General features: G+C 37.0%; 1 protein-coding gene across 3 annotated transcripts in view; it reads right to left on the reverse strand.

The window, feature by feature from the left end:
* MIGA1 (mitoguardin 1) overlaps positions 1 to 22,400 on the reverse strand; it is a gene marked incomplete at its 3' end in the record, with an annotated part of 87,548 nt that overhangs the window by 18,609 nt on the left and 46,539 nt on the right. For all 3 annotated transcript variants that reach the window (XM_082863120.1, XM_082863121.1, XM_082863122.1), the window contains one exon: positions 6,287 to 6,387. In XM_082863120.1, coding sequence (XP_082719246.1) covers positions 6,287 to 6,387 — 101 coding nt within the window. The remainder of the gene's footprint in view (positions 1 to 6,286; positions 6,388 to 22,400) is intronic.

Consider the following 22,400-nt stretch of genomic DNA (forward strand, 5'->3'; position numbering starts at 1 on the left):
AGCCCTCGCGTAGCAACGAAGACCCAATGCAGCCAAAAATAAATAAATAATATAAACTTAATAAAAAAAAAAATTACTTGAACGGAAATTCCCTGGCAGTCCAGTGGTTAGGACTCCATGCTTTCACTGCCAAGGGCCTGGGTTCAATACCTGGTCAGGGAACTAAGATCTCACAAGCTGCATGGTGCAGCCAAAAAACAAACAAACAAAAATTACTTGAACTACCTGGGGAAAGTAAGTCTGCTAGGGTGAGTGATGGGTCCCCCAGAGGAAGGCCCTCTTCATTCTGCATCCAGGTGTGCCCTGACTATTAGGCTCTTTACAGACCATTCATCCTAAAGAAAAGCCTGCCAATCAGCAACCTCAAAGAAGTCAACTGAGCCCAGTTATCCTTCCTGTTCACCTATTCAAGGAAGAAACAAACAGAAAACAATGCTCTCAACCTCCACAATCTACCTAAGGAAATCAGTCCAGTCACCAGCTAAGCTTTCACATTTAAAAGGAAAACCACTGGCACAAGAATGAGAGCCCAAAATAAAAGAGACAAATTGACCCCAGGGGAAGTAAGATAATTCTGGATCGCTATAAACAAGTGCTATCAAATCAGAGAGGTACATCAAAAGCTTTCCAAGCTTCCTTTTAGACTGTAAGTATAGGTATCTGAATTATAAGAAATAAAATTTTTTCTCTTTAAAGAGCACCCTAAAACTTATATATTAAACATGCACACAGTGCAGAGTGGTAATTCTAAGAAAAACTAAATTTACAGCTAAAAACTCTCTCTCTGCAATATTAGTTTCTATCTATCAAATGACAATCTCTTTGACAGATGGGAGAGTTAGGAGAGTACTCAATGCAGTGGTACCCTAACATTAAAAAGACTTTTCAGAACTTGAAAATTAAGCTAAGTGAAAGAACATCAAACACAAAAGATCACATATTGAGTGATTCTATTTGTATGAAATGCCCAGGATAGGCAAATTCATAGAAACAGAAGGTATAGGAGTAAGCGCCAAGGGCGATTAGGCAGAGAAAAGGGAGAGAAAAGGGAGCAATGTCCAATAGGGAGGAGTTTCTTTTGGGGTGATAAAAATGTTCTAGAATTAGAAAGTTTGCACACCTCTGAATATACTAAAAAACACTGAATTGTATACTTTAAAACAGTGAATTTTATAGTATGTGAATTATATCTCAATAAAGCTGTTATTTAAAAAAAAGACTTTTCAGAGAAAAAAGGCTCTGGTTCCAAATCAACGTTTGGCAAAGCTTATACAGGAAAATTTTGTTAATCACTTTCACAAATGACTGACCAACCTTAGAGAAAAGCCTATGCCAGGACTTGTTTTAATCTAAATAGGTGAAAACTCTTTCTGATAATTCTGAATAAAGCTTTCAAATGATCACAAACTGTTTAACTTCATAAGCAGTTCTGGTCTTATTTTCTTAATAACTTTCTTCATTAAGCAGTTTTTCTTAAGTGCTTGGCATATAGTAAATGCTATTAAAAATAATTTAACAAACATTTCTTAGTACGCAATTTATCTTGGAACATTCACATTCTGAGATCATACATTTATACCCTAGAAGCATTCCTAGGAGGTTTCTCAGATAGTGAGCCCTTCTTGTGGTATTCATGCATTTTGTTTTCCATAAGATTTTTTTTAGTTTATCAAAGCTTTGTAACTTAAACCACAAATTTAAAGTGAGTACAATGAATACTTGGCAAATTTTTTTTTTTTTTTTTTTTTTTTGGCGGTACGCGGGCCTCTCACTGTTGTGGCCTCTCCCGTTGTGGAGCACAGGCTCAGTGGCCATGGCTCATGGGCCCAGCTGCTCCGCGGCATGTGGGATCTTCCCAGACCGGGGCACGAACCCGTGTCCCCTGCATCGGCAGGCAGACTCTCAACCACTGCGCCACCAGGGAAGCCCGGCAAAATATTTTTTAAGGTTGCATATTATAAAGAAACTTTAGAGCAATTTGCTCTAAAGGTATATTGTTCTTCACAGTGGAAAAAATGCAAAGTGACTTGCAATTCTCTTTACAAACCATTTAGGACATAAGTGTCTACAGCAAGAAAGATAAAAAGCATTTGACAAAATAAAACATCCTTTTATGATAAAAATTCTCAACAAATTGGCATAGAAGGAATGCACCTCAACATAATAAAGGCCACATATGACAAGCCCACAGCTAACATCATATTCAACACTGAAAGGTCGAAAACTCTTTCTCTAAGATCAGGAACAAGACAAGGGTGCCCACTCTCACCAATCCTATTTAACATAGCACTGTTAAGTTCTAGCCAGAGCAATTAGGCAAGAGACACAAAGAAAAGACATTCAAATCAGAAAGAAGTAAAACTGCCTCTGTTTGTACATGATATGATCTTATACACAGAAAAATCCTAAAGACTCCACCAAAAAACTATTAGAACTAATAAACAAATTCAGTAAAGTTGCAGGATACAAAAATCAATATACAAAAATCAGTTCCATTTCTATGCCCTAAAACAAACTATCAAAAAGAGAAATTAAGAAAAGTCCCACTTACAATAGCATGAAAAAGAGTAAAACACTTAGGAATGAATTTAACCGAGGAAATGAAAAATCTGTAGAGTGAAAACTATAATATTTTGATGAAGAAACTGAAGAAGACACGAATAAATGAAAAGACACTCATGTTCATGGATCAGAAGAATTAATATTGTTAAAATGTCCATACTACCTAGAGCCATTAGAGATTCATTGCAATCCCTATCAAAATTCCAATGGAATTTTCCACAGAAACAGAAAAAAAAATCCTAAAATTTGTGTGGAAACACAAAAGACCCCAACTAGCCAGAGCAATCCTAAGAAAGAACAAAACTGGAGGTATTCTACTTCCTGATTTCATACAATAATACAAAGCTGAAGTAATCAACAGTATCATACTAGTATAAAAACAGACACAGACCAATGGAACAGAACCAAGAGCCCAGAAATAACCCTTGCATATAAAGTCAACCAATATTTGACAAAAGGGCCAAGAATATTCAGTGGGGAAAGGACTCTTCAATAAATGGTAGTGGGAAAACTGGATAACCACATGCAGAAAGACATTGGAACCCTATTTTACACCACTCACAAAAATTAACTCAAAATAAATTAAAGACATAAACATAAGACCTGAAACCATAAAACTCCTAAAAAAAAAATAGGGAGAAAAAGCTGCTTGACATTTGTCTTGACAACAATACTTTGGATATGACACCCAAAGCACAAGTAACAAGGCAAAAATAAACAAGTGGGACTGAATTAAACTAAAAAGCTTCTGTACAGAAAAAGAAACAATCGACAAAATGAAAAGGCAACCTACAGAATGGGAAAAAATATTTGCAAACCATCTATCTGATAAGGGGTTAATATTCAGAGGGCCTGAATAGACATTTTTCCGAAGAAGACACAAATGGCCAACAGGTACATTAAAAGGTGTTAAACATCACTAATCATTAGGGAAATGCAAGTCAAAATTATAATGAAACATCACCTCAAACAGAATAGCTATCAGCGAAAAGACAAGAGATAACAAATGCTGGCGAGGATGTGGAGAAAAGGAAACCCTGGTGCATGGCTGGTAGAAACGTAAACTGGTACAGCTACTATGGAAAACAATATGGATGTTCCTGAAAAAATTAAAAATATAATTCAGCAATCCTACTTCTTTTCTAGGTATATACCAAAAAACATAATTCAGGGCTTCCCTGGTGGCGTAGTGGTCAAGAATCTGCCTGCCAATGCAGGTGACATTGGGTTGAGCCCTGGTCCGGGAAGATCCCACATGCCACAGAGCAACTAAGCCTGTGCGCCACAACTACTGAGCCTGCGCTCTAGAGCCCACGAGCCACAACTACTGAGCCTGCATGCCACAACTACTAAAGCCCGTGCGCCTAGAGCCTGTGCTCTTCAAAAAGAGAAGCCACTGCAATGAGAAGCCCAAGCACCGCAACAAAGAGTAGCCCCCACTCACCGCAACCACAGAAAAGCCCGCATGCAGCAATGAAGACCCAACGCAGCCAAAAATAGAATTAAACAAAATAAAATTAAAAAATATATATGTATATAATTCAGCAATCCTACTGTTTTTCGGTATATATCAAAAAAAAAAATGAAATCACTATCTTGAGATATCTGCATTCCCATGTCCATTGCAGCACTATTCACAATAGCCAAGAAATGGAAACAAGTCAAATGTCCATCAATGGATGAATGGATAGAGAAGATGTGGTATACATATATTTACATATATTCAATGGAATATTATTCATCCATAAGAAAGAAAGAAATCCTGCCATTAACAATATGTATGGGGCAGGGCCTTGAAGGCATTATGTTACGTGAAGTCAGACAGAGAAAGACAAATACAGTTCACCCTTCAACAATGTGCTGGTTAGGGGCGCTGACCCCCCATGTGGTTGAAAATAGTCATCCCATGGTTTCCTCAAAGGACTGGTTCCAGGACCTGCCTCGGACACCAAAATCCTCAGATGCTCAAATCCTATTGTTGGCCCTTAGTATTCGCAGTTTCACATCCTCGGATTCAACCAACTGCAGATAATGTAGTATGTATTTATTGAAAAAAAATCCACGTATAAATGCACCTACACAGTTCAAACCTATGCAGTTCCAGGGTCAACTGTACTGTATGGTATCACGTACATGTGGGATCTAAAAAAGCCAAACCCATAAAAACAGAGATTTAGAATGGTGAGTGCCAGGAACTGGGGGTGGGAAAAATGGGGAGATGCTGGTCGAAGGGTACAAATGTCCAGTCAGAAGATGAGTAAGTTCTGAGGATCTAATGTACAGCATAGTGACCCCAGTTAACAATACTACATTATATGCTTGAAAGTTGCTACGAGAGTAGATCTTAAACGTTCCCACCACAAAGAAAAAAAGGTAATCATGTGAGGTGCTGGATGTGTTAACTAACCTTACTGTGTTTATTATTCCACAATATATGTGTATCAAATCATCACTTAGTACAGCTTAAACTTACACAAAGTTATATGTCAACTATATCTCAATAAAGCTAGAAAAAACAGAAAGATAACCCTGTCTATATAGAATAGTAAAAAGAAGAGGAAATAGGTTCTTCATAAAACAAGTAGATATGTTCTGTGTGTTGCAAACTTACAAGTATAAAAATATAAGGAAAAAGATGAACAATTCAGGAGATGATACTGTGAGCAATAGCTAACATATACATATACAGAAAAATCTTGAGACAATGAAAGATTATGGTCAGTAGAGCTTTAAAAAAGGCAGAATCAAGGTTTAGGGTACAGGGTGTTGGAACACCTAAAGCTTTCCACACTAGAGCTTGAATTCACACATCAATTACAGATGTGTGATACTATCGATATGAAAAAGGACAGCATTAGTATCCAAAATCTACCATAAAAATGAAATAATTCTAAGACAAAATTGGCCATATGTGATTTTTTAAAGCTGTTTCAAGTAGAAAAAGATGACCACTTTGCAATCTTCTCTTTGGATAAAAAATTTAAATCTCAGTGGAAAACAAATTACCCATAAATCTGTAATTCAGTGATCACCACTCCTTACACATTAGTGTATTTATATCTAGTCTTCTTTTCCTCAGCCTAAATACTTACATAATATACCACATACATGTTTTTCTTTATTACAAAATTAAAGCATACTCTCTGTATAAAACCTACATACCACTCTTTTCGCTTAACATGTGTTCCCATGTCATTAAAAATTATTGGAAACATGTTTATGGCAATATAATACTTCAAATTATGGATGTTCCATAATTTGGTATTAGACTGTTTTCAGTTTTTCATTATTATTAAAAATGCTACAGTGAATATTTTTATATATAAATCTTTGAATCCGATCATTTCCTTGTAAAAAATATCTAGAGGTATGATCTCTCAGCTAAAGAATCTGAATATGTTTAAGACACTTGATATAAGGTTAATTGCTTTCCGTTGAGACACTTATATGCCTCACCCATAATCCACAGTGTATGAAAGTGCTTATCTAAAGTTTGTGTTTACATGTCCACCTCTCTAAAGAGACTCTAAGCTCCTGTGGGAACTTATATTCATGGTATATTCATCTTTGTATCCTGGTATCTTATCATCTTTGTATCTCTGTATCTATCTACAGAGTTGATACTCAATAAATGGCTACTGAACTGAATTACAGCACAATGGCAAAACTGTATTCTCCACCTAAAAAGAATAAGAAATCCTCATTAGGAACATACATGTCCTACCTCTGCTGCTGAAGCAAAAGAATCGGTTGATGTGACACTCAAGGTGTCTCTCAGGCCAAAGTCATCCATATTCCCCTTCATGGTGATATCTGTATCTTTATCTTAAAAGAAAAGGTGAAAAGTTCAGAAATTGACATTCCTTGTCATTGCCATATTTCATATTCTATGGTTGGTTTTTCTTTTTCTTTTTTCGTTTGAACATCAGTCTTTATTTAGAATTCTTGAATCTAAAAGGAAAACAATACAAATCAATGGGAAATAATCTGACAAGACTCTCAAAGTGCTTCAAACTGATTCTGAACACTGCCAAGAAGAGGAGAAAGTACTATAAAGGAGACATGTTTATTTTTAAAAAATATTAAACTATTTCAGATTTTAAAAGCTTCTGAGTAAATAATAAACTGGTATATAATAACTGGAGTTGGATTATCTACCAGCTATCAGCATATACCACAGATAGCCTGAAACAGAGCAATTTAAGTTGCAAGTGGCCTTGCCCAAATCGGGATAACTGGTAGGTTCATTCAAATTAAATGAATTATTCGCATAAAATGTTGTCTGGCCAGTCACTTGTGATAAACTGACCAATTAAAATAATTCAGGAAGATACCTTCAGTCTCTAAGGTCTACTTTAAAACACTGAAAGGCCCAAAATGATCTGGTTTAGGTCCCTCATGTTTATTCTGCTTACTTGAGGATCAAATATAACTGCCCCAATGATTTTATTTTTATTTATTTTTTGGCCACACTGTGGCGGCTTGTGGGTCTTAGTTCCCCAACCAGGGACTGCAACTGGGCCCCTGGCAGTGAGGGCACAGAGTCCTAACCACTGGACTGCCAGGGAATTCCTCCCCAATGATTTGCAGTGTTGAAAAATTTTAAAGGCATTTGTAAATGGCTAATATGACCATACCAAGACAGGCTACCTATTACCAATACAAAGCATTCTGAACGTCGATGTCAATATCTTCACATACTATCATCTAACTGTTAACATTACATTTTCATTGGTACAGCTACTATGGAGAACAGTATGGAGGTTCCTTAAAAAACTAAAAATAGAGCTACCATATGATCTTGCAATCCATTCCTGGGCATATATATGGAGAAAAACATGGTCCGAAAGGATACATGCACCCCAATGTTCATTGTAACACTGTTTACAATAGCCAAGACATGGAAGCAACCTAAATATCCATCAACAGAGGCATGGATAAAGAAGATGTGGTACATATATACAACGGAATCTTATTCAGCCATAAAAAAGAACGAAATAATGCCATTTGCAGCAACATGGATGGACCTAGAGACTGTCATACTAAGTGAAGTAACTCAGGGAAAGAGAAATATCTTAATGATATGGCTTATATGTGGAATCTAAAATGAAATGATACAAATGAACTTATTTACAAAACAGAAATAAACTCAACAGACTTAGAGAAGGAACTTATGGTTACCAGGGAGGAAGGGTGGGAGGAAGGGATAGTTAGGGAGTTTGGGACTGACATGTACACACTGCTGTAGTTAAAATGGATAACCAACAAGGACCTACTGATTGGCACAGGGAACTCTGCTCAATATTATGTAACAACCTAAATGGGAAAAGAATTTGAAAAAGAATAGATACATATATATATACATATATAACCAAATCACTTTTCTGTTTATAGTTTTTTAACTATCACAATATTGTTAATCAACTATACTCCAATATAAAATAAAAAGTTAAAAAAAAATTCCATTTTCAAACAAATTCAGTACTCACTTACAGATGTGACTACATTGTAGCAAGCAACTGATACTCTTCAAATTCTATCACAAGTATGAAAAAAGCAAAGAACAAAATATATACAGATTTATATTTTGATTTTCAATCTGCTAAATTTGTCAGATACTTAATCTTGTTTGAAAAGAAATTGGAAATCTCTTTGGCTTTCATTAATCCAAGTTTCTATTCCATCATTTTTTCCCAAAATAAAGTTCATTACCTTTACCATAAATGTTCCAAATCCTGTTTACAACCCCCAAGTACCAGAAAACAGACCTTTTGTGATGATCTACAGGAAGTGTAAAGTTTTAAAAAATCCAAACCATCAATTTAGTTGAAACTCAAGTTTTGCCATTTGTATTCCAATCTCTAAGCCAAGCAGAAGGGTGAATTGGGACAAGGTTTATTCCTATTAAGTATCAAAAATAACCATACGCATAGCATATTTTTTTCTACTTTATATCTGATAGGACCATAGTTGACATTTTAACCATTTATCTTCCAAATTTAAGTTATAATTGTTTTCAAATGAAGCTTACATCAATCCTTTTAAAATACCTAACTTGTCAGTTCAAAATCCTACTACTAAATGACTATTAACTGAACAAAATCTGAGGTTAAATTATTCTATTTTCAAAAATAAAAGTTCTTTTAGGAATTTAAAATTTTTTCATCAAACTTGAGAACAAAACAACATAATCGTTTTACATTTATAAACAGCTATAAAACTGGTATTTTGGGGCACTCAGGTATCCAGAAAAATTCCCAGTATTCTCTTTTCAGTGCATATATGACCTTTGAAAATACATACACAAACTCTGAGGAATCAATTATTTACAAAATTAAATCAGCATTCATAACTTTCAAACCTTTATCTTCTTAATTATTTTCCATCGTTGGTATTAATTCTGCAAAAAAAAAATCACACTACAACCTTCATTATGCCAAAGCACGTTTAAAGTGGGATTAAGTTATAAGCCAACTAAGTTAAATCTTGGTTCCATATACCTTTTGCTATTTTCAGAGTAGAACACAGACATTTATCTTATGTCACTTTACCTTTCAGACATTACCCAGGAGCTGTTAAAAGTCTGTTTTACTTCACTCAACAGTAACCAGCCATTCAATGTCATCCAGATCAGTTACCATGGTTGTATTTTATTTTTTTTAAATCTAACAAAGAAAAGTGGCTCCGAGGAACTGGGAAGTCTTACTCATTAAACCCAACTTCATAAACCACAGACCATATCTCTCATTTCAGTAATTGTTATGATTCCTGGAATGACAGCTTAATAATTTTGAAGAGAAATAATACATCTGTTTTTTAGATAAGCCAATAAGAAGTATAAAGAAAGAATATTGGGCAATATTTAACTGCTTTTGTGCAGTTTTAAAATTTACAATATTAAATTTTTAATTTTTTTTTTTTTTAAGTTTTAGCTGCATTGGGTCTTTGTTGCTGTGTGAGGGTTTTCCCTAGTTGCAGTGAGCGGGGGGGCTACTCTTTGTTGCGGTGTGTGAACTTCTCATTGTGGTGGCTTCTCCTGTTGCGGAGCACAGGTTCTAGGAACACGGGCTTTAGTAGCTGTGGCACGCAGGCTCAGTAGTTGTGCCTTGCGGACTCTAGAGCGCAGGCTCAGTAGTTGTGGCAAATGGGCTTAGTTGCTCCGAGGCATGTGGGATCTTCCCGGACCAGGGCTTGAACCTGTGTCCCCTGCATTGGCAGGCGGATCCTTAACTACTGTGCCACCAGGGAAGCCCTGCCAAATATATTCTTTACTCAAGTTTTCGGTTTCTCTTGAAACTTCTCCAACATATAAATTTCGCTCCTTCTGTTCCCTTGCCCCATGCTACCCAGGAACACATACTGTTTTATAATATGCAGCTCAAGTACTATCTAACCCCTGCATGCATTCTCCTCCAAGAACTACCTAATTTGTTGCTTTTATGTAACGCAGTACAGAAAAGATGTTAAAACCATGGGTTCTGGAGCCAGACAGCTTAGATTCAAAGTCTGACTCTGCTACTTTTTAGCTGTGTAACCTTGGGTAAGTTTCTTATCTTCTCCATTCCTCAGTGTTCTCAACTGTAAAATCGGAATAAAATCTACCACACAGGGCTGTGTGAGGATTAAACAAGTTAATATAGTCGGCCCTCCATAACTACAGGTTCCACATCAGAGGAGCCAACCAACCACAGATGGGGGGAAAAAAAATCCAGAATATTCCAAAAAGCAAAGCTTGAATGTGCTGTGTGCCAAGAACTATTACATAGCACTTACATTGTATTTGCAACTATTTACATAATATTTACATTGTACTAGGTATTATACGTAATCTAGAGATGATTTAAAGTATATGGGAGGATGTGCATAGGTTATATGCAAATACTACAACATTTTATATAAGGGACTTGAGCATCCACGGATTTTGGTATCCATGGGGAGCAGGGATGACTGTATATGTAAAGTAAGCACTGGATAAATGTTAGCTATTCATATTATTATGCAAAAAATAAGGACATACCATTTAATACACTCTCAGAATCTTTATTTAATTACTGCCTGAATATGTAACCTGTCTGTCCAGCTGGACTGAAACAACTTGAGTGGATGAACTTTCTCTTTTTTTCTCTTTCCTTTTTCTTTCATTTTTTATTTTTTCTGATGGTTCCTACAGTTCTCAGTACAGCATTGAACACATTGCAAACTTAATTATTTGTTCACATAAACTAAATAAAACTTGTTATTATAGACTGACCATTCTCAACACATGAAAAATCCCTATTTTAAAACCTCTCATGTATTTCCCCTGGGTTATTTTGCTTGTTCTATGACTTTAACTTGTTTTAAGAGCACTCTTAAAATTCTTATGTTTCTAAAATCCAACCCTAAATTAACTAAACTTATGATACTATAAACATGAAATATGCAGCTTAAGCCCCTTAAGGACTCATCATTAACCTTAGAAGTGCCTAAAAGAAAGCTTTCCACATAATTGGATGATTAAATATAAAAAAAATGCTCCATGTGTTGCCTCATTGGCTCTCAGTGGGGCAGCTTTTTTTTTTTTCCCTAACCTTCTTAAATAGTAAATCTAACATTTTTAAGAACATTTTTTTACATGTCTCAATCATCCAGAACTTTTAAAACATTCATGCATAGACATAAACTATGTTCTTTGGAAGAACACTGAAAGTATACTGCTTACTTTTAACTAAATGGTCATATATTTTAGGCTGAAAATCTGACTGGATTCAAGTCTTCCTCCTTCTTTAACAATCTCATAATTCACATATTACTTAAGTTTTTTCCAAAGCAGAATTTGCTTGAAAGTTATACAAAGAAAAAGAAAAAATGAGAGGACACTTCAGCTCTGGAACTTGGAACCTCAAGCCTGGATCTATTTCTTTAAACCAAACCAAGTGGGTTTTATGCATGTCTCACTTTTGCCATGCCCAGGCATATTCTATTTTCTGTCACTTAGAAGGCATCAGGTCTATTTTAACTTCAGCAGGTTCTAGTGGAGATTCCAAAGATGCCACTCTTCTTTTCAAATCCAGGCTGTCCACTGTGGATTTTATAACACCAACAAGAAGAGGGAGCCTGCCAAATGTCTCAATGTCATCTGACTTCTATGTCAGCAGCTATTCTCCAGATGATTTTTAGCAGTTTAAGTATGACGTGGAACCTTATCTTTTTTATGGTTTTAATAAAAATGGAAAAGGTCCTGCTGCTGACAAGTTATTTTCCAGAATCTGCTATAACCTGTTAAAATAATTAAGAAATCTAGAAAATTACTGTTCTTTGTTTATCCTGTATGACTATGTGCTCCTTCCACACTGTGGATAATTTTTTACTCTCATTTATTTTAATACTACAGAAAAGTTTGAGAGAAAAAAACAAACTGGAATACAAAAACAACATAGGGGAGGGGGAACTGGACGAAGGTAGTCAAAGGTACAAACTTCCAGGTATGTAATGTAAAACATAATAAATATAATTTACACTATTTGATGTTATATATGAAAGTTGTTAGGAGAGTGAATCCTGGGACTTCCCTGGTGGTCCAGCGGTAAAGAATCCGCCTTAAAATGCAGGGCACACGGGTTCGATCCCTGGTCAGGGAACTAAGATCCCACATACCGCGGGGCAACTAAGCCCATGCCACAACTACTGAGCTTGCGTGCCTCAACTAGAGGGCCTGCGTGCTGCACACCACAGAGCTAAGGCATTCTCAACTCCACATGCCACAACTACAGACCCCACGTGCTCTGGACCCCACGCACCACAACTAGACACAGAAAAACCCACACACCACGACAAGAGAGAAGCCTGTGCACTGCAACGAAAGATCCTGCATGCCTCAACGAAGATCCTGCGTGCTGCAACTGAGACGTGACGCAGCCAAATAATAAATAAATAAATCTAAAAAAGAGAGAGTAAATCCTAAGAGTTCACATCACAATAAAATTTTTTTCCCTATTTCTTTTTTTTGTATTGCCTATTTCACCATTTTATTTTTTTATGTATTTTTTTACATCAGGTTCTTATTAGTTATCTATTTTATACATATTAGTGTATATATGTCAATCCCAATCTCCCAAGTCATCCCACCACCACCACCCCCATCCCCGCTCCCCCCGTTGGTGTCCATATGTTTGTTCTCTACATCTGTGTCTCTATTTCTGCCTTGCAAACTGGTTCATCTGTACCATTTTTTTAGATTCCACATATATATGTTAACATATGATATTTGTTTTTCTCTTTCTGACTTACTACACTCTGCATGACAGACTGTAGGTCCATCCGTGTCTCTACAAACAACCCAATTTTGTTCCTTTTCATGGCTGAGTAATATTCCATTATATATATGTACCACATCTTCTTTATCCATTTGTCTGTCGATGGGAATTTAGGTTGCTCCCATGATCTGGCTATTGTAAACAGTGCTGCAATGAACATTGGGATGCGTGTGTCTTTTTGAATTATGGTTTTCTCTTGGTATATGCCCAGTAGTGGGATTGCTGGGGCACACAGTAGTTCTAATTTTAGTTTTTTAATGAAACTCCATACTGTTCTCCAGAGTACCAATTTACATTCCCACCAACACTGCAAGAGGGTTCCCTTTTCTCCACACCCTCTCCAGCATTTGTTTGTAGATTTTCTGATGATGCCTCATTGTAGTTTTGATTTGCATAATAATTAGTGATGTTCAGGAGCTTTTCACATGCCTCTTGGCCATCTGTATGTCTTCTTTGAAGAAATGTCTATTTAGGTCTTCTGCCCATTTTCTGATTGGCTTGTTTGTTTTTTTAATATTGAGCTGCATGAGCTGTTTATATATTTTGAAGATTAATCCTTTGTTGATTCGTTTGCAAATATTTTCTCCCATTCTGAGGGTTGTCTTCTTGTCTTGTTTATGGTTTCCTTTGCTGTGCAAAAGCTTTTAAGTTTCATTAGGTCCCATTTGTTTATTTTTGTTTTTATTTCCATTACTCGAGGAGGCGGGTCAAAAAAGATCTTGCTGTGATTTATGTCAAAGAGTGTTCTTCCTATGTTTTCCTCTAAGAGTTTTATAGTGTCTGCTCTTACATTTGGGTCTTTAATCCATTTTGAGTTTATTTTTGTGTATGGTGTTAGGAAGTGTTCTAGTTTCATTCTTCTACATGTAACTGTCCAGTTTTCCCAGCACCACTTATTGAAGAGGTTGTCTTTTCTCCATTGTATACCCTTGCCTCCTTTGTCATAGATTAGTTGACCATAGGTGTGTGGGTTTATCTCTAGGCTTTCTATCCTGTTTCACTGATCTATATTTCTGTTTTTCTGCCAGTACCATATTGTCTTAATTACTGTAGTTTTGTAGTACAGTCTTAAGTCAGGGAGTCTGATTCCTCCAGCTCCATTTTTTTTCCTCAAGATTGCTTTGGCTATTCAGGGTCTTTTTTGTCTCCAAACAAATTTTAAGATTTCTTTGTTCTAGTTCTGTAAAAAATGCCACTGGTAATTTGATAGGGATTGCATTGAATCTGTAGATTGCTTTGGGTAGAATAGTCATTTTCACAATATTGATTCTTCCAATCCAAGAACATGGTATATCTCTCCCTCTGTTTGTGTCACCTTTGATTTCTTTCATCAGTGTCTTATACTTTTCTGAGTACAGGTCTTTTACCTCCTTAGGTAGGTTTATTCCTAGGTATTTTATTCTTTTCTTTGCAACGGTGAATGGGATTGTTTCCTTAATTTCTCTTTCTGATCTTTTGTTGTTACTGTATAGGAACGCAAAAGATTTCTGTGCATTAATTTTGTATCCTGCAACTTTACCAAATTCATTGATTAGCTGTAGTAGTTTTCTCGTGGCATCTTTAGGATTATCCATATATAGTATCATGTCATCTCCAAACAGTGATAGTTTTACTTCTTCTTTTCCAATTTGTATTCCTTTTATTTCTTTTTCTTCTCTGATTGCCATGGCTAGGACTTCCAAAACTATGTTGAATAACAGTGGAGAGAGTGGACATTCTTCTCTTGTTCCTGATCTTAGAGGAAATGCTTCCACTTTTTCACCATTGAGAATGATGTTTGTTGTGGGTTTGTAATATATGACCTTTATTATGTTGAGGTAGGTTCCCTTTATGCCCACTTTCTGGAGAGTTTTTATCATAAATGGAATACATTTTGAATGTTGAATTTTGTCAAAAGCTTTTTCTGCATCTGTTGAGATGATCATATGGTTTTTATTCTTTAATTTGTTAGTATGGTGTATTACACTGATTGATTTGTGTATACTGAAGAATCCTTGCATCCCTGGGATAAATCCCACTTGATCATGATATATGATCCTTTTAATGTGTTGTTGCATTCCGTTTGCTAGTATTTTGTTGAGGATTTTTGCATCTATATTCATCAGTGGCATTGGTCTGTAATTTTCTTTTTTTGTAGTATTTTTGTCTGGTTTTGGTATCAGGGTGATGGTAGCCTTGTAGAATGAGTTTGGGAGTGTTTCTTCCTCTGCAGTTTTTTGGAAGAGTTTGAGAAGGATGGGTGTTAGCTCATCTCTATGATAGAGCTCACCTGTGAAGCCATGTGGTTCTGGACTTTTGTTTGTTAGAAGATTTTTAATCACAGTTTCAATCTCATTACTTGTGACTGGTCTGTTCATATTTTCTATTTCTTCCTAGTTCAGTCTTGGAAGGTTATACCTTTCTAAAAATTTGTCCATTTCTTCCAGGTTGTCCATTTTATTGGCATAGAGTTGCTTTTAGTAGTCTCTTATGATGCTTTGTATTTCTGTGGTGTCCGTTTTAACTTCTCCTTTTTCATTTCTAATTTTATTGATTTGAGCCCTCTCCCTCTTTTTCTTCATGAGGATGGCTAAAGGATTATCAATTTTGTTCACCTTCTCAGAGAACCAGCCTTTAGTTTCACTGATCTTTCCTACTGTTTTCTTTGTTTCTATTTCATTTATTTCTGCTCTAATTTTTATCATTTCTTTCCTTCTACTAACTTCAGGTTTTGTTTGTTCTTCTTTCTTTAGATCCTTTAGGTGTAAGTTTAGATTGTTTATTTTTCTTGTTTCTTGAGGTAGGACTGTATTGCTATAAACTTCCCTGTTAAAACTGCTTTTGCTGCATCCCATAGGTTTTGGATGGTCGTGTTTTCGTTGTCATTTGTCTCTAGGTGTCTTTTGATTTCCTCTTTGATTTCTTCAGTGATCTTTTGGTTATCTAGTAATGTATTGTTTAGCCTCCATGTGTTTGTTTATTTTTATGTTTATTTTCCTGTAATTACTTCTAATCTCATAGCGTTGTGGTTGGAAAAGATGCTTGATATGATTTCAATTTTCTTAACTTTACCGAGGCTTGATTTGTGACCCAAGATGTGATCTATCCTGGAGAATGTTCCATGTGCACTTGAGAAGAAAGTGTATTCTGTTGTTTTTGGATGGAATGTCCTATAAATATCAATTAAGTCCATCTTGCTTAATGTATCATTTACAGCTTGTGTTTTCTTATTTACTTTCATTTTGGATGATCTGTCCATTGGTGAAAGTGGGGTGTTGAAGTCCACTACTGTTAGTGTGTTACTGTCGATTTCCCCTTTTATGGCTGTTAGCATTAGCCTTATGTATTGAGGTGCTCTTATGTTGGGTGCATAAATATTTACAATTGTTATATCTTCTTCTTGGATTGATCCCTTGATCATTATGTAGTGTCCTTCACTGTCTCTTGTAATAGTCTTTATTTTAATGTCTATTTTGTCTGATATGAGAATTGCTACTCCAGCTTTCTTTTGATTTCCATTTGCATGGAACAACTTTTTCCATCCCCTCACTTTCAGTCTGTATGTGCCTCTAGGTCTGAAGTGGGTCTCTTGTAGACAGCATATATATGGGTCTTGTTTTTGTATCCATTCAGCGAGCCTGTGTCTTTTGGTTGGAGCATTTAATCCATTCACGTTTAAGGTAATTATTGATATGTATGTTCCTATTACCATTTTCTTAATTGTTTTGGGTTTCTTTTTGTAGGTCCTTTTCTGTTCTTGTGTTTCCCACTTAAGAGAAGTTCCTTTAGCATTTATGGTAGAGCTGGTTTGGTGGTGCTGAATTATCTTAGCTTTTGCTTGTCTGTAAAGCTTTTGATTTCTCCATCAAAACTCAATGAGATCTTTGCCATGTAATCTTGGTTGTAGGTTCTTCCCTTTCATCACTTTAAATATATCATGCCACTCCCTTCTGGCTTGTAGCGTTTCACCTGATATCAGCTGTTAACCTTATGGGAGTTCCCTTGTATGTTATTTGGTGTTTTTCCCTTGTTGCTTTTAATACTTTGTCTTTAATTTCTTTTTTAAAAATAAATTTATTTATTTATTTTTGGCTGCATTGGGTCTTCATTGCTGCATGCCGGCTTTCTCTAGTTGCGGCGAGTGGGGGCTTCTCTTCCTTGCAGTGCGCAGGCTTCTCACTGCGGTGGCTTCTCTTGTTGCAGAGCACAGGCTGTAGGTGTGCAGGCTTCAGTAGTTGTGGTGCACAGGCTTAGTTGCTCCGCGGCATGTGGGATCTTCCTGGACCAGGGCTCGAACCCATGTCCCCTGCATTGACAGACGGATTCTTAACCACTGCGCCACCAGGGAACTTCCTTGTCTTTAATTTTTGTCAATTTGATTACTATGTGTCCCGTGTGTTTTTCCTTGAGTTTATCCTGCCTGGGACTCTCTGTGCTTCCTGGACTTGGGTGGCTATTTCCTTTCCCATGTTAGGGAAGTTTTCAACTATAATTTCTTCAAATATTTTCTCAGGTCCTTTCTCTCTCTTTTCTCCTTCTGGGACCCCTATAATGCGAATGTTGGTGTGCTGAATGTCGTCCCAGAGGTCTCTTAGGCTGTGCTTCTTTTCATTCTTTTTTCTTTATTCTGTTCCACGGCAGTGAATTCCACCATTCTGTCTTCCAAGTCATTTATCCATTCTTCTGCCTCAGTTATTCTGCTATTGATTCCTTCTAGTGTATTTTTCATTTCAGTTATTGTACTGTTGATCTCTGTTTGTTCTTTAATTCTTCTAGGTCTTTGTTAAACATTTACTGCATCTTCTCGATCTTTGCCTCCATTCTTTTTCCGAGGTCCTGGATCATCTTCACTATCATTATTCTGAATTCTTTTTCTGGAAGGTTGCCTATCTCCACTTCATTTAGTTGTTTTTCTGGGGTTTTATATTGTTCCTTCATCTGGTACATAGTCCTCTGCCTTTTCATTTTGTCTGTCTTTCTGTGAATGGGGTTTTAATTCCACAGGCTGCAGAATTGTAGTTCTTTTTGCTTTTGCTGTCTGCCCTCTGGTTGATGAAGCTAAGAGGCTTGTGCAAGCTTCCTGATGGGAGGGACTGGTGGTGGGTAGAGCTGGATGTTGCTCTCATGGACAGAGCTCAGTAAAACTTTAATCTGCTTGTCTGCTGATGGGTGGGGCTGACTTCCTTCCCTGTTGGTTGTTTAGCCTGAGGCAACCCAGCACTGGAGCCTACAGACCCTTTGGTGGGGCTTATGGCACACTCTGGGAGGGCTCACACCAAGAAGTACTTCCCAGAACTTCTGCTGTCAGTGTCCTTGTCCCCATGGTGAGCCACCACCACCCTGTCTCTGCAGGAGACCCTCCAACACTAGCAGATAGGTCTGGGTCAGTCTCCTATGGGGTCACTGCTCCTTCCCCTGGGTCCTGATGCACACACTACTTTGTGTGTGCCCTCCAAGACTGTAGTCTCTGTTTCCCCCAGACCTGTCGAAGCCCTGCAATCTAATCCCGCTAGCCTTCAAAGTCTGATTCTCTGGGAAACCCTCCTCCTGTTGCTGGATCCCCAGGTTCAGAAGCCCGACATGGGGCTCAGAACCTTCATTCCAGTGGGTGGACTTCTGTGGTATAAGTGTTCTCCAGTTTGTGAGTCACCCAACCAGCAGTTATGGGATTTGATTTTATTGTGATTGTCCCCCTCCTTCCATCTCATTGTGGTTTCTCCTTTGTCTGTGGATGTGGGGTGTCTTTTTTGCTGAGTTCCAGTGTGCTCCTGTTGATGACTGTTCAGCAGTTAGCTGTGATTCCAGTGCTCTTGCAAGAGGGAGTGAGTGCACGTCCTTCTACTTGCCATCTTGACCCTGCACATCCTTCTACTTGCCATTTTGAACCAATCTCCTTTCCCTATTTCTTTAATTGTGTATCTATATGAGACGATGGATGTTCACTAAACTTATTGTGGTAATCATTTCATGACGTATGTAAGTCAAATCATTATGCTATACACCATAAACTTACACAGTGCTACATGTCAATTAAAATAAAACTGGAATCAAGAAACCCATAATTTCAGAAAGTGAAAGAACTGAGTGAGCTAACAGATGATATTTTCTTGATTTTTCCCTCTATGTACCTTAATATTGAAAAGAGCAGCAATGAAATCCACTGGAGCAAAAAAAAGGCTATCTGACCAATTCTTGATGTGGTATAACTTACACAATTTTGCCTATGTGAAACAGTACATGCACAAAACAGCCTGATACTATGTCCCTACTCAAAACAATAGTTCCACAACAGTTGTCGGTGGCTTTCCCTGTGTATCAAAACTTCTTATATGTCATGATTGGCCAACATAACAACTGTGATTCCTAACTGGGAAATACAGCTGCCAATGCAGAACAAGTAATAGAAGGAAAGAGAAAGGAGTAACAGCACTTTATACCTTTTTTAGGAGAAGAAAGAAGTAACTGGATTACCCAAAGGGCAAAAAGTAATTAAGGGTAGGTCTGCAGTTATGGAGACTTTAATGGGGACACTAGAACCACCGGTCACTCTGTACATTACACAAAGGTCCCTGGCTGATGGGACAAGTAGGGGCAGAACTCCAGCCCACATCTCAGGCCTACATCTTCCTGGAAGAAGTTGAACCTTTTTCTTATCACAAACGTGCCCTTCCCAAGAGGTTACATGGGCCTTTATCTAAATCAAACAAAGGCCTTGGATGGGCTAGTGCAGGTCCTGTACTTAGAAATCCAAGTGGATAAGATATAACTTGAATACAAAAAAAGGCAAAGGCAAGAAGCAGGAATTTCCTTGTGCGTGGCACCCCAGCAATTTTCATTATACTGCTTTCATCTCTGAACCGATTTTGACTTGCATATATAACACCACTTACACTTCATTTTGTAGTTTTGTTTAACACTTTGAAATTAAGATTATGAGCCTTAGTGAGAGAAAATTACAGGGCAAATTTCTCATATGTTCTGCAATTTGCAGTCTGTATATTTAGAGGTCTGAGTATACAAGTTAGGCCTGTAATTCACGTCACTCCCTAAAAATAAACCCTCAGGGAGTTTATCCTCTGACCACAGTGATTCTGCAGGAAAGAAAAGGACAAGGTCGTAGAGTGTCAACTCTGGGCTGTCTGACGTTTGACATAAGATGATAAGTTGAGGTTATTTCCTCTTGCTGCTGAGCTCTTTCAATATCGCTAAATGTTCTATCTGGCTGCTTAACAAAAGAGAAGAAAAACGTCTCTCTAGCGGTCGGGAGGTCCCACTTTACAGCTTTTCCTGTTCTCTGCCAGAGAATTTGTGCAGTCAGTACTAGGCTGGAAAAATCTCTAATTTCCCCTGAAATCCTATGCATAAGTGAGCAGACAGAAAGATGGATAAAATATTTAAACTGTACCAGTCAATGTTTCCACAATCTCCTGCAAACAAGTAAATTTGATTATGACTTCTTATAATTCTCAGTGGCTCCCTGTTGCCTAAAGGTATAAAACAAAGACCTTCAAGATTTATCTCCTGCCCACCTTTTTAGATTCATTTCCCACCACTCTCCTACATATACTGTGTTCCCAAACATATCAATCAACTTATAGTTCCCTGAACAGGCTCCACTCTACACCTTGATCCATGTTATTCCCTCCACTGGGAATGCTCTTTTCTCACGTTCCTGGTGGACTGTCTTTCTTCAAGTGTCACACTTTTCTTTGTGTGACACCTCCACAGCACCTTCTAAACACATTATTACAGCACTTACTTCACTGTGCTATAAAATTTTTTAATGCCTATCTCCAAAACTAGATTCTGGGTTGCCTAAAAGCAAGAGTGAAATCTTCTTCATTCTTGTCTCTCCAGTGGCTTATACCGTGTTTGACATATACCAGGAAAGCAAATGTTTGCTAAATAAATATTCCAGACCTAAGATTCTGTGTTCATTCTGTTCAAAAAATAGATTATAAAGAGGCCTAAACACATATCTGAAATATGCAAAGCAATGCTGTTAAGCTACAAAAATTCCTGGTTTGTTTTTAAGGGCTAAATTTGTCCCTACACATCATTATAAAAGAATTTCAAAGTCCTTTGCTTCAGCCAAAAAAACAACATTTATCAAACTTATGGCTTCAGAGTTGCCTGCTAACATGGTTATTGCAAACACATACTATTCTTTACAGAATATGTAAGCATACAACAACATGGATGCAACTAGAGGTTATCACACTAAGTGAAGCAAGTCAGAAAGAGAAAGACAAATATCATATGATATCACTTATATGTGGAATCTAAAATATGACACAAATGAACCTATCTATGAAACAGAAACAGAATCACAGACACAGAGAACAGACTGGTGGTTGCCAAGGGGGCAGGGGGTGGGAGAGGGATGGATTGGGAGTTTGGTATTAGCAGATGCAAACTGGTATATATAGAATGGATAAAAAGGTCCTACTGTATAGCACAGGGAACTATATTCAATATCCTATGATAAACCATAATGGAAAAGAATATGGAAAAGAATCTATCTATCTATCTATCTATATATATGTATATGTATAACTGAGTCACTTTGCTGTACAGAAGTAATTAACACAACATTGTAACTCAACTATACTTCAATTTTAAAAAAGAGAGAAAATATAAGCATACAAACTACAAAGCCCAATTAATTTTAAAAGAAATATAAAGTATAGATTAAACTTTATCTGTTGTAAACCATATCAACTAAATAATATGCCCAAGAAATTGTAAGCAAGCTTCATTTGGCATTAATCAAGTTTATTTTTACACTGGTATTAAATTCAGCAATCTGGTCCTGCCCTAATAATCTAACCAAAGTGAGTAAAAAATAATCTTAATTCCTGAACGCACTGTTACAGAAATAAACTACCAAACTATGTAATGATGTATACTCTGCATGATATGATGATAAGAAAAGTCTCCTAAAATATAACACCATTCCTTGGTGTTAGTTGTTGTGAACAAATAAAGTCTATTTTTTTCCAAAGTAATTCAAATAACATAAATTTCTGTTTAATATGAAAAATATATATACTTTTATTGTGTAATATTTGATATGTACAAAAACTATATATAGGGGCTTCCCTGGTGGTGCAGTGGTTGAGTCTGCCTGCCAATGCAGGGGACACAGGTTCATGCCCCGGTCCGGGAGGATCCCACGTGCCGCGGAGCGGCAGGGCCCGTGAGCCATGGCCTCTGAGCCTGCACGTCCGGAGCCTGTGCTCCGCAACGGGAGAGGCCACAACAGTGAGAGGCCCGCACACCGCAAAAAAAAAAAAAAAAAAAACTATATATAGTATAGGTGCATATTTTGAATTAAAATACTAAAACAAACATTTGTGAATATACTACCCATTTACAGCCACTTTTCTTTTCTTTTTCTGGCTGCACCATGTGCCTTGCTTCCTGATCAGGTATCAAACCCAGGCCCCAGCAGTGGAAGCACAGAGTGCTAATCACTGGACCGCCAGGGAATTCCCTACAGCCACTTTTCAACATTTACAAAATTATTTACTTATTAAGGAAAAAATAATATAATCATGTAGA

Source organism: Leucopleurus acutus (assembly GCF_964270905.1).
Source record: "Leucopleurus acutus genome assembly, chromosome: 2".
NCBI lineage: Eukaryota > Metazoa > Chordata > Mammalia > Artiodactyla > Delphinidae > Leucopleurus > Leucopleurus acutus.